Consider the following 13,671-nt stretch of genomic DNA (forward strand, 5'->3'; position numbering starts at 1 on the left):
ATTCCATTTCTTCTCCTCTCACTCTCCCCTTTTTACTTTCTTCATCCTCTGCTTCTCAAATTTATAAAAAACTACGAGATCCTCCTCTTACCAGAGATAAATCTAAAGTAGAAAGTGATTGGGAGTCAGACTTAGGAGAGTCTTTCCCTATTTTAACCTGGCAAAAATTTTGGATCAAAATAAGGAAATCTTCTAGAGCAGCGAATACAACTCAAACTTTATTTTTTATATACAATAGACTTCTGATTACTCCTGCCAAATTACATATATTTGATCCCTCTATCGCTTCCACCTGCTGGTCTTGTGCTTATGCAGTGGCAGATCTTAAGCACGTTATTTACTTGTCCAGCGATCTGTACTTTCTGGTCTAGTGTGGAATCAAATCAATATTTTTTCTACTCATTTCTCCTTTACTCTTTCCCATATTTTCTTAGGAAGTTTTTCTGAGATATGGTCTTCCTCCACTGTTAATACCTCCATTGTTGACTTACTTATAGCTGTAGCTTTCCATCAGATCACTAAGTCTTGGAAGACTGCTTCGAATGTCTCTTTCCAAGCTTGATGGTATGGAGTTTGTTATAATCACAGATTAGACAGGGCCTATGTTTACCCCATTACACTTCCTATTAAACGAGATTTATTATGGTTGCCCATCACTGACTTTTTGAACATGTCCGCTCAATCCTCACCTTTACATGTCCCTCGCATTGAAGAATTCCCAAACCTCCTTGATGTTAATAAGGTTAATTTCTAATATATTGTGATTTTTCTCTTGGTTATTTTATAGTTTTATTAGAGGATTTCTTGTATGCCAACTGTTACATTTTATTGCATAAACTTTATTATATCATTTGGTATTTTCTCCCCCCCTCTTTTTTCTCCCTCTTCCCCTTGTTTATGATAGTTACTGCACTTTATCCTATTTTTGCCAAATATGCTTTATTGTAGTTCTGTTATATTTGATATTCAATAAAGTTTTCTTTTAAACTAAAAAAAATAATCAATTACCCTTTCCTACACCTGAACTGTACCAGCAGGCTCACAACTATCAAACCATCACCGTCGGTCGAAAAAATGGCAAGCTGTGGCATTTACATACCAAGAGAGAACTGCTGTCTCATGGCATCAATTGGTTATAGATGTTGACTTTCATGGCTGTTGACTTTCATTGCTGCAGATCAAAGATTTTGCTAGTTTTGAAACTGCAGTTTAGAATTTCGTTTTGCCGCCTCGCAAACACAACTCAGCACGATAAATGGACACGAAACAGTTCGGATCAGTTATGCTCCTCTAATAGTGTCTGTATTCGACAAACCTAGCAAGAACTTATCCCCGCCCACTCTAGATCACTCACCTGGAGAAGGAATGTAGGGGCTGGAAGGCCCTGGAGATCCTGGAGATCCAGGGGTGGGTGACCAGGCTGGAGAATACCCAGGAGAGAAGCCACTGGCATCAGAGGCAGCACTTGGTGAAAACCCTGCAGCTCCAGGGGTCATGCCACTACCTGAAACACAAAGACAAAAATAAAACTAGAGGTAAAAACAAGCAGCAGAACAAGAGAACTACCCAAACCAAACTACATAAAAATACAAAGGGATATCCAAGGTGCCCTTGACTCAACTGGCAAGAGAAGACCTCAGGATGCAGAAAAAGGCAGAAGTTTTTTGTTGTTTTTTTTAAATGAGACTGATAGTGTGCCTGTGTGTACAGCAGAATGTGCCACAAAATAGCATCCACCAAAAGACTGGAGGACTAGCCACAGATCTACTTCATAAACGTGTGAATCCAACACCAAGCAGACTCTTTCAACTAGAGACCCCAAATAAAGAATCTGAGACTTACCAATACTGGGCGACCATGCTCCATATGCTGGAGTCGCTCCTTGATTCCACGGAGTCATTGCTGGAGACATGCCACCCATTGGGCTTGGGGCGGAGCCAAAAAACATTCCAGTAGCTAAAATAAAATAACAAAAACACATTTAAAAAGTTCAATTTTGAAATAAATGCCAACACTCCTACAGGCCAACCATCATTGCAGCCCCTGACGAAATTCATAAAGGCAAAAAAATTAAACTACCACCAGTGTAGATCCATGATGAACAGACTGTAAAGCATACTAGCAAAGGCATGTATGTTTCTATGCATATGCGAAGTAGGTTAGAAGAGAATAGCAGACTCAAATGATACATCGCTTGAGCCTCTCCTGCCGTCCCTAGCAAGGACTCAACTTCTCTCAGTATAGCAGATTTCAGTATCTCCCTCGTAACATTCGTACATATGAGCGCGCATACTTACGTCCTCCGGCAACCCCGATGCCAGGGATGTTGGTTGGAATCTCCATGCCGTACTTGCACTTCTCTGCATCAAGGAGCAGATCAAAACATCCTGTGCCAGCAGGAGCCAGCTGCCCCAGCATGATGTTCTCAGAGACTCCTTTCATAGGGTCAGACTCGCCATGAGCTGCAGCTTCCATCAGCACATCAACCTGCAGAGATGTGGAAGGAAGAGATGAGTAGGCAGTTAAGATCCAGCAGCGAAACTCTCACTCACGTGCAGCCTGGAAAAGTATACCGCAGAATAGACTAAAATGAGTGGTGGCTACAGCACCCACTAGGTAAGGACAGAAGGATCAATTTCAACGAAGTGGACAGAGCCTATGAACAGCCTTTGAAAATAGACATTTGGTCTACGCATATCCTACAAGACTGAGACAAACGCAACTTCTTTCTCAAACCCAACCAATCCTGAAAGAGAAGAGGTTTGGTGCAGCTGGAGAAGAAACAAAGCAAGATATGCAGGGAGAGAAGTCGCCACTGGTAAAGCTGGGAAAACAAAAACATGAGTGACTATGGGGAAGGAGAGGTTAAAACAGAAAAACAAGATCGAATAAGTAGATTTTGGAAATAGACAGAAATCTTCAATCTGCCAAGCTAATGGATGGGCATCCCCAAGCGCTCTACAGACTACAAATATAATGAGCTGGGCGACTGATCTGAACTTACGGTTTCCTCAAAGGAGCACTTCATAAGAGGGCCGGTATCCTGTCTGTTCACACCGTGACGAGTAATGGCCATCAAGTGACCACGGCAAGTCATGGTGTCGCACAAAAGGGCCAAATGGCGGTAGTTGACGTAGGAGCCATCAAAGGAGATGACGTGGTTCAGTTCTCTCTCCAGGGCCTTACGGACAGCTTCAATCCCCATCACCTGTGGTAGAAAATACAAGTCTTCAGAGTCACAATATCTAAAACCAAGCAACAATGTCCACACAAACCTATGCTTAGCATTATTGGACAAGGGTAGCAATTTAATAATTTCAAAAGCCAAGATGGCAAAGTAAACTACAATACTGGTTCTCCAGGATGGAACACCTCGTATTAAGCTACCATAGGGAGGAAAAGGTTTTCTCCCAAGGTGAACGGTATTTAAAAACAAATGTTACTCTTGCTGTTGTGGTTGCACTATCACCCAAGAGTAAGGTGAAGCCAATAGCACTGTGGTAAAAAATAGTTTCATAGATGGACTACAACTTCTCCTGAGGTGGTTCTATTTGAAGGCAATATGTTGCTACTTAGTCAAGATGCTATAACCCAAAGTATACTTAATAGGAGTGGAGCAAAGCTCACAAATATGTTTGTTATATAGAATGAGGTTACCCACCCGTCTGACAAGATGAGACCAGTTGATTTCACTTTAGCCTCGTCTTTTCAGTCAGATGCCTACATGCCCAATACCTACACTCAAACAAGGTCTGTTTTATGTGGGGAAAAGCTGATAACGAAGTAATCAGCACAAATGTTTAGAGCTTGCATAGCACACAGATTGACCTTCTAAACTGCATTCAAAGAGACCTGAAAAGGCTGCTGCCGACACGACAAGTGATCATGTTTGCATCTGCAAATGAAACAAGACTTCAGCCGTTTTAGAGCTAGAGCTCTCTGCTGGAGCATCACCATATTCCAGGCATTTCTAGTAATTAGATGGGATCCGGCCTCATTCTCTGGACTTTTTAAACCAGAGGACAGATTACTGAAATTGAGAGACTGATCTTAGTCTTCTGGAGAACGTATATCTAGAGAAAAGGGAATTAATGTAGTTACTTTTCCCGGCTGAGAATCTCATTGTGGCATAAGCATTGAGCTTTACAGAAATCTATTGCAAACAGGGAGCCAATATAGTTGCCATAAATGGTATGATACAGATGATCTCCGGCTCAGACCCAGAACAAGTCAGGACGAAGCATTCAGGACTACTCGTAGTTCCTGGGTGGTCCATTTTGGCTGGCCTTTGAACATTGAGTTTCTGTAGTCCGGTTGTGGCAGACTCAGTGCTCTAATAATGATCGTTTTAGGAGAACAGAAGCAGGGGTAGCATTTTCTATATATTCCTCAGTAAACATACAAGTAGAGACTAACTGGTAATATGAGGAATTAAGGAGAGTGGAACCAAAACCACCCAAAGATTTCTTGCTGTGTTGACCAGGCTTGGGAGGGGCCACAACTACAATGACCATCACTGGGATCAAAAAGATTGGTTCCCATGGTTACCACCTCTTTTATTTTCTCCATTCAGTGTAAGGACATTTATTCTGATCCAGTCTGCTAATTCTGCCAAACAGTAAAAAACGTGGAGGGTCCCCAATTCAGCCCGACAAGAAGCTGTGTATCATCAGTGTAAGCAAATAACTGAAAACAACATTTATCAATTTTATCAGAGGGCAGTGCTGACCATTGTGGGGTCCAAACCGTGGTCATTTCTGCTGGCAAACTACAATTTTCCAATCTAATGGTTTGAGTGAAGTCAGAAAAGGAGGAGAACCACTATTCCAACACCGTGCTTCCAATCTTTAAATCTGCCCGTCGTTTCAACAAGATAGTATAGGAAAGAAGAGTCAAAAGTGGCTGACGGGTTGAATAGTATGAGGCCACCATACGTCTCATATCTAAATAGTATGGCTATAGTTTGTGGCTTTCTCCCATACAGTTTCTGTTCCAAGGCCCTTTCTGAATCCTGGCAGAGCCAGATGGAGATGTCTGCTGTAGGAAGATACTTGCAGTTTGCTCACTGGGGTGACACAAATTTTCCCATCATGGGAAGCAAAGCTATAGCGTGGTAGTTTGCCATATAAAGCGTGATTAAGCAGTCAGTGAGACTATTTCATGGGGTCCTAGGCTCTGCTAGTGCCCAACATCCCCTTTACAAGTTCCTCATGGACCAAGAACCTTTAAACTCACCGTGAAGATCTCCACAATGTCGTTTGACGTGGTCCGAATGGGGTCGACATCTTTCTCGCTCAGGACCCTCATCAAGCCGACACCGTCAGTTTCCAGGATCCACTCCTGCAGGGCTTTGAACTCACCGTCCTCCGTGATTATGATTTTCTTCTTGTTGTCAGTTTGCGGCAAGTGCATGTAGACCTGAAAGAGTGCAGCTTAGTGTTAGAGTACTGTACGGTGCAGACGTGTTTGCAAGACAGCCTTCCTTACGAGATTAACTGTACAGGGCCCTTACCTTACTGATCTGTTCAATGCCTTGCAGAGTCATGTCTGTTAGCATGTTTGATTCAATACAGCGCAAGAACACGTCGTCGTCCATTTTATCAACCACCTCCTCCTCCTTTAAAGGAGAAAAAAACATGTAAAATACCAGAGCACAATACACACCACTCAAAGCCACACAACCCTTTGAGAAGCCAATTTTTACATTGTGGTAGAACCATACCATCTGCCTTTTTAAGGTGGGGTCGGGAAGGGGGAATGAGGCGAAATCGCAATGCTCCATATGAAAAATTTTAAACATGTCTTTCTAGGTCTGGCTTGACAGCTTGGGCAGTCTGTAAAGCCCACTGTTCCAAATAGTCAGCCCCAGGCGGTTAACTACTTGGCATATAATGTCACCTCCTAAAGAGCAGTTCCACTGCAATGCATTAGGAGTAGTAGTTTGTTCATCAGCTAGTATGGACTATTAGCAAAACTAAGAAGGTATCTGATGAAAAGCTTTCGCCATCAAACAGGAGATAAAACGCTTATTTGAAGTTGCATGTGAATAATTAAACTATAATACATGCAAGGCATTCTTATTCAAGAAAACTGTACAAAAAATGACATTTGAAAAACAAAGCAATGATTTTATTAAAACTACGACAGAACTATTGAAGATTGCGAGTTCACTCTCCCCCAGCCATAAACTACTGGACACTTCAATAGTGGTTTTGTTAAATGTCAATTCAATTACACTCTTTAGCTTCTGGTGTGTGCACTTTACACAATCCGTAGAATCTGTATAGTGACCCAACAGAATTAACTACTTTAGAGTTCTTTTTGGACTATTAAAAAGCATTTAGACCCAAATACATTCGAGTCACTTTAACTTTCCTAAAAGTCCATGGTGGCATTCCTGCAATGCAAGTCTACAGTGCATATTCATTTATGGCTTAGACCAGGTGCCCATAAGGCCATCATTGTAATCAGTGGTGGTATCAGGCTTTGATCAGAACCGGATCCAAAAAGATAATGGAGCATCCAATGTCACGTCAGCCCTAGTAGAGGCATAGGATCAAAGTCAGGCTGTATCGAGAGCAGAGACGCTTCAGTAATTTTGTAGGGCAACATTAGGCAGATCGGTCTGAAGTCAGCTTGCCACTTGCGCGGGCCCATGACAGACATCTGTTTTCTACAATCACAACATTTATTCAAAGCTGAAATTTTAGGAGGGGCGTCATTCCCTAGCACGAAAGTGGCTCTGCATCGGACGTTGCAGAAAGGAAGGAAGGAACTGCCGTCAATACACAGAGTTGATGCTTGTATGCTGTTCTTCCGCCCAGTCACTTCTGCAGCTATGAGTGGTCAACATGCAGCCACACTGCACCACCTAGTGGCACACAGAACATTGATGGAAAAGCTTTTCCAGATCCAGTGTGCCACTTGGCAAGTATTCTAAGGCAAGGAATCTGCAGTTAGAAGTATCCATCAGAAGTGAAGAAATATTTATGTTCTGGATTCCACTATGGAAATCACTTTCTTTTTTAGGGAAAGGAAGTTTCGTACCGCACATGGCAACAATTGGGGGGTTGAGACCAAGGGCATCTTAGTTATCTAGCTAGATCAGACAACATTTGGTGGGTTCAGACTTTTCCAAGTTAAGTCCATCCCCTCAGCAAACATTTGCTATTGGCCCTATGGTTATAAACCTGAAGGCAGATATCACTTACTGTACATATGCCAATGGCTCAGTTAGGACCTTCATTTAAACAGGTAGGCGTATGGTAAGTACCCGCCTCAGGCTGTTGTGCAGGTAGCAACATCCAGCTTTGTGCCACAAATAAAATTCCGTGACTGAGTCAACGACCGAGTAGTGGCAGTGAATGTCGGAGCGCTCCAAGATAATTGAGCATCTTGTAGACTGCGAAGCACCAAGAGTAGATTACTTGTTTTGTATAGCATGACGTAATTTAGATGTTTCTTAAAAATCTTCATTCGAGCAATGCACAGTGATTAACTATGGAGTTCTCCATTCATCTAATAAAGACAATGTTCTCATTTTTGTTTGCTTTTATTAAACTCAACACTTAACTCGTTAATCAGGCAAGTTTCGCATAAGGATGTTAAGTTGGCTGTGTGTGAATCAAGCTCTGAAGGACTCCCAGTTTTCAATATACTGCACCTCCAGTGGCACACCAACCCACCTGTAATGTTTATCTGAATTACAATGGTTTTCGCTAAGTGCTACCAGTAGTTAGGAGATCCCGCTAAATCAGAAAAAATGGTTGACATTTTACAGCTACATATTAGATGGAATATTTTTCTGCTAGCATTATTACTGCGTTGACTCAAAACCATTTAGTCGATCTTTGTGGACAGACCCTATATTATCTTATATGCATCTGTATCCAGGAGATCACTACATAAAAACGCTCTGCACTTGCTATGCACCCGAGTTCCTACATGGAACAGAAGGTAGCCCTATCCATTCTTCAGCCTGCAGTCAACATCCAATGGATGGAATGTAAGGGTCAAACTAGGTTTAAAAATTGGCATATGCGCCAGACAAGACTGAGGCTAGAGATGGAAGAATTCATAATACGGAGAGCTTAATTACAAACACAGGTACATTTGGTCCCAAAGGAGTCTCCAGCATCACCCACCCTTGCACTTGCGCTCATAGCCCAGTCACTGCCTCAAACTGCTTCCATGCTTATTCACCATAGGAAAGATTCACACTAAACGGAGACCCACCTCTGCCATCTTGTTCTCGTCACTGTTCATGATGCGGATGCGAAGAACCAACTTTTCGGCATTGTCATCATTGAAGATGCAGTTAAGGTCATCGCCAAAGCCTGTAAAAACACAACCGTGATTATTAAAGCGCACTGTGCACACTAATCAACATTTCAACGTCCATATGATGGACCAACCCACTTACTGCTTTAAAAAATAAAAAAAGTGTATTTCAGGGGACGGACACTGATGCCATCAGAGACCCCGCCATTGTTTGTTCGTCCCGGTGTACCGCTACCATCTGATAGTAGTCCAATTCTTCTGATGAACTAACTCATACCCAGATTCCTGCAGCATTATGCACTCACCTGCATTGATTTTCTCAGCAATCTGTTCCATGGTCAATTTGCGGTCAGTCATGTGCTTTCGGTCCAGCTCCACACGTAGCAGCCAGGGAGAGATCCTAGTCACATCAAAATCTGGCATCTCGTAGTACACATTCACCCACTCCTGGTCCTCTGCCACCACAGTGTTCTGCGGGTTGGGGTCATAGTAGATGGCTGTGTTGGCGGTCACCTTACGGAGGGTGGTGTGCTCCAGTCGGCACAAGATATCCTGTAAGGATTCAATAAACAATGGAACAATGCTATTCGACTCCAGAGCCACCTCCAGAGATGGGATGGATCTCCCAACTAAGTTGTTAAATATGGATATTTACATGTATTTTGACAGTACAAGAAACGAGGCTTAACACTGGCTTGCAACATATGAATATAGAATTCTTAAAGCTGCTAAACTGCGAGATTGCACACAATTAATAAAAACAGGAGTGGGTGAGTAAACTAGGTCATGTGAAAAATAGAATTGCTTCTCTAAGATTCAGTGAAGCAATGAACATCTCTCAATTGCCAGACATTCTTTACCTTTGCCCGCTCAGCATCTCTGGCAGACTGGCCCAAGAGAAACACTGTCAAGGAAGGAGTCTTGGGTTTTTTGGAGATGTTAATCAACTCCTTGAGACGAGGCACCCCCAGGGTGACATTCTTGGCAGACACACCAGCGTAGTGAAAAGTGTTCAGTGTCATCTGTGTGGCAGGCTCTCCCAGAGACTGAGCAGCGAGAGCACCCACCATTTCACCAGGATGTGCCTGCGGGCAAGAGAAAAGCAGGTCAATTTAACATGCCAGCGTACCAGACTTTTAATTCTTTCCCCTGCACGAGTGAACAGGTAACTAAATGAACCACATGTGGATGCTTGATCAACAATTGGTTGTTCAAAATACATGATATGGCACAGCTGGAAGACGGCCTATGAAGCAGGAAAGCTATATTCTCAAAATATAGGTCTGACCACTCCATAATGGTGTGAGAAATGTAACTTTTAGGATCGAGAAAGAAATCAAGTCTTCAAATGCAGAGCTCAAAAGGATGCAAGATGGCACTGTCCCCTCTCCCCAATCTTCACCCTCCAGTTAGCAAGTAGTGAAGGCGTGCTTACAATGGCCTGATTGAACTTGGACTCAATTTCACCCAGCAACCAGTCAAAGGCTTCACTGCTGAGCCGGAACTCCTCGATCATACGACGACTGCACAGCGTGGAGCGCAGGTGGATGTTAAAGAGCAGTGTCGCGTTCTCCTGGGCCTGCCGACTCAGGGGGTCATCACCGTTCACAATCACCAGCTTCTGACTGAGGTCCTTCACACCTGAGAGGAAAAGAGAATGTGGCACATTGACTTCCAGTACATATGCCTGGCAGCATTAGGAGACGCACACATACCCATTTGACCAGCAAATCTACTCCCCTGAAGTTGCAAAGCAGCCAGAACCTTAACCAATACAGGCCTACATCTAAAGTACCATGTCAGATACATTACAAACAATTCAAATGGAAAGCAGGCTGGACATGTACTGCAACAGAAGCTACAGAGCAAGATGTGGGTGTTGCCTCAGTTTAAGATGTGCCCAATTCTACAGACTGTTCTTCATGTGGGATGAGCATTAGTGCAAGTGCAAGATATATCACATTATCCCCACCTGCCAGCACAGGTGTAGTTGTACTACTCTGTACAGTGGGTTCTGACCTTTGTGTGCACAAAACCCTATTTGGAAAAGTTCCAAGCAGACCAGTACTGCAAACCCACGCCGAGCCTCATGCAGACAGTGTTGATTCTTAGTTCAGTTGCAGGAGTTGGGCAGGGCTATGAGAGCATGCAGACTCGTCCCATTTGGAAGAGAATGCCTATGAGCCAGCACTCCGTAGCAGCGTCAAAAGGTTAGCCCTTCTCTGAAACTCATGCCAGCTGTAGCTACCATTTGCACCAGTGCAGTGCAAGTTACAAAATAACATGGCTCTGGCTTCATTGTGAACACAGCCTCTCGCCCTCACAGTTCCTACACAGTGTCCCAACATTTACCGTCAAGGACTTTCATCGGGTGCAGGTCAGTAGGCACCCGTGTGTTAATGTGGAAAATCTTCTGGGCATTCCAGATCATCCTCATGAGGTTGCAAGGCAGCACCACCTAGAAAGGAAGTAAAGAGAGGAGGGTCACAAGGCCATAAGGCAGAAGGGACAACCATTCCAAAAGAGGGGCTTCTGGATGAAATCAAGCAATCTGCCACCAATGTAGTGAATATCACAGGACTGGTCTGAAGAGAGACTTGTCTTGAAGGACCTGCACTACATCACCCCAAGGATGGTCCTCACCTTGCTATCACCTGTGGGGAAGATCACCCGGAGCACTTCACGATCATCCTTCATCTTCTCAAACTCTCTCTCAAGTTCATTCTGGATGTGAGCATCACTGAGGATGTCCTTCACCAGCTCTTCGTGCAGAGTCCTGCGCAGTGCACGCTCATTGGCATACTCAAACTTGAACCTGAAGGGAGAGAAGAGAGTCAGCACAAGCAAGAGGCAGCAGGAGTAAGTTCAGCAGCACCCTGTAGCAAATACACATGGAGAGCCAACAAACAAGGAATGCCACGCTGATCGGCCATCAACTACCAGAAGGACTGGAGTGAGAAGCATTCACTTGACTGACCCCGTCAGCTCTTGAACAAACTGGCCCAGAAACAGAATGTCACATGGTCAAATATGGCAACGGTGAAATAGGATAGAGCTGATTTAGGGCCAACTCTGTAGATAAATACTCTGCCTACCAAGTTTACAAAATCTAAACACACCAATGCAGAGGAAGAGATGTCAAAATGCCTCTTAAAGTTATGGTATTAAAATTCTTAATGGTGTAGAGGCTTGGGGAAGTAACACCTAGGACAAGACCAAGGCAGCTGTGAAGGATAATTACAAGAAGCTAGCAACATTGGTGAAAGCAGCAAACTGCTTTCCCGGGACCTCACCAACAAGTAGGGCTACTTACTTCTTCTCAAAGGCCTTGTTAGATGGCTTCAGCGTGGCCAAGTTCTGGAACTCTACACACTCCCCAGCCAGGCCATCCTCCCCATATCTCAGTTGTACCACTTGGTTGATGGAGTTCCTAACAGTGGCATCATATTTCACCATTACAGACTCCATAGACTTGATCAGACGCCGCTGGATATAACCTGTGAAGGGTGAAGAGATGGCAGAAAGGGTTAGGGCTACTGGCAAGCGCGTTTAACTTGCAAAAAAAAAAAAAAAATTTTAAAAAGCGCAGATTTAAGGGTATGATGAGAAGAATTTTAAGAACAGCATGTCAGGAATACATTTACATTCTCATTTATATTCAGTCTAGAAACCACTCAACTTTTACTGGAGGCAAAATTACCAGTGCAGCAAAAACATTAAGCACTCTGGGAATCGAAGTTTATTTTTCTAGGCTTATATGAACATTTCTCTACTCTGCAGAAGCGAGTCCTCATAACGAGGACCCGAAGAATAATTTTCAGTACCTCAATACTTGGCCTTCTACAGTAGTCATATTACATATGGGGCACAGGACAGGCAAGTGCCTAGTACAGGAAACAAGGCAGAGGGATGCAACAGTGTTAGACCAACCACAAATAAGCATTGAAATTGCAATATTTGCAAAGGGGGAGAGGGGCTCTACCCTCCAGGAAACTGATTTTTATCTCTGAAGTAACAAAAACAAAAAAAACAGAGTGATGCAGTGATAGCATTTTGTAAAGAGTGCAACAGGACAAGGTCCAAAAAAGACGAAAGAACACATCTATGGACTGCCAACTACAGAAAGCAAAAGCCTCCGGATAGGCAGATTGAAGAAAAGTTAAGAAAAAATAAGCACTTAGTGAGAAAAATACAGGGAGCACATATGGGCATCCATGAGGAAATGTGCCAGAGTATGGGGTGTAAGGAAGAAGAAACACGGTTGCAGCAGTTTCAACATACTGTTTATGGGGAGTGAACTGTATACCATAGACCTCCCATCACAGCACTACTGCCTGCTCCCACCCCAAAACCTTTTATGTGGTGCCCATGAAACAAAAATGCAACAGATTGCTCTATCTATATAAACATCTGGATTTGGCATTCACCCCCATTAATGCAGTCTTTGACCCCCTCCTGCTGTGCAATCATTTGGGTAAGCTCACCAGTTTCAGCAGTCTTCACGGCTGTATCAATCAGACCTTCTCTGCCACCCATGGCATGGAAGAAGAACTCTGTGGGTGTCAGCCCAGCCAGGTAGGAGTTTTCTACAAAGCCTCTGCTCTCAGGACCATAATCATCTTTGATGAAGTGAGGAAGCGTGCGATGTTTGAAGCCAAAGGGGATTCGTTTGCCCTCCACGTTCTGCTGCCCCACAACAGCAATAACCTGCAGACATGAGAGAACACACAAATCAGAGCACGCTCAAAATGTCTCTGATTAATGACAGAGTGATCAGATACAATCACACAGGGTACCATAGAAGTAACTTATACTGAGGCAACCACGAGTTGCAAGCATTTGTGTAGCAAACACTATGGCATGTAGAAGAATGGTTCCCCTTTTCATACAGGTTTTTAAATTCTCAGTGATGAGAGCCTACTTTCACGGTTTAGTGACATTCGTCTGTCTAATGTAAGATTTGGTAAAGGCTTGTATTGATTAGGAAAAACACAATGAGTACTGTACTGTGAGGAGTTTTAGATCACTATGTATGCCACAGGTGACTTGAAATAACTTCTCTTCAGCAGCACGGTTTGAAGTTTTAGAGCACTGTTTAATATTTTATATTTTGAAACATTAATGCCCAAATAAGCGGTATGGTTAGGCTACAAATGTCTGAATGGTTCCAAGGTGCATGTTGATGAGAGAGGAATGTCAGTTTTATCACTGGATTCCTAAGGAAACTAGCTCTAAAAATTGGAGCTCTCAATTTATCCAGCAACATTGATTTGATCAAATGCTGCAGGTTAATTCAAGCTAACCAGCGCACAGCTATGAAGGTTTCACATCGACATAGAAAACTCAGTAACAGAGTTTGGGAAAGGCACTGATCCCAGCAATGCTTCAAAT

General features: G+C 43.3%; 1 protein-coding gene across 1 annotated transcript in view; it reads right to left on the reverse strand.

The window, feature by feature from the left end:
- The window catches only part of POLR2A (RNA polymerase II subunit A), a 48,843-nt gene that overhangs the window by 16,308 nt on the left and 18,864 nt on the right, over positions 1-13,671 (reverse strand). Inside the window, exons 15-28 of the mRNA XM_085638506.1 lie at positions 12,765-12,987; positions 11,594-11,777; positions 10,924-11,095; positions 10,633-10,738; positions 9,716-9,921; positions 9,141-9,365; positions 8,586-8,832; positions 8,236-8,336; positions 5,513-5,617; positions 5,236-5,418; positions 3,005-3,208; positions 2,298-2,487; positions 1,843-1,956; positions 1,355-1,504 (exon numbers count right to left, since the gene is read on the reverse strand). Coding sequence (XP_085494632.1) covers positions 1,355-1,504; positions 1,843-1,956; positions 2,298-2,487; positions 3,005-3,208; positions 5,236-5,418; positions 5,513-5,617; positions 8,236-8,336; positions 8,586-8,832; positions 9,141-9,365; positions 9,716-9,921; positions 10,633-10,738; positions 10,924-11,095; positions 11,594-11,777; positions 12,765-12,987 — 2,410 coding nt within the window. The remainder of the gene's footprint in view (positions 1-1,354; positions 1,505-1,842; positions 1,957-2,297; positions 2,488-3,004; positions 3,209-5,235; positions 5,419-5,512; positions 5,618-8,235; positions 8,337-8,585; positions 8,833-9,140; positions 9,366-9,715; positions 9,922-10,632; positions 10,739-10,923; positions 11,096-11,593; positions 11,778-12,764; positions 12,988-13,671) is intronic.

This window comes from Triturus cristatus, chromosome 12 (assembly GCF_964204655.1).
Source record: "Triturus cristatus chromosome 12, aTriCri1.1, whole genome shotgun sequence".
NCBI classification, from domain to species: Eukaryota; Metazoa; Chordata; class Amphibia; order Caudata; family Salamandridae; genus Triturus; species Triturus cristatus.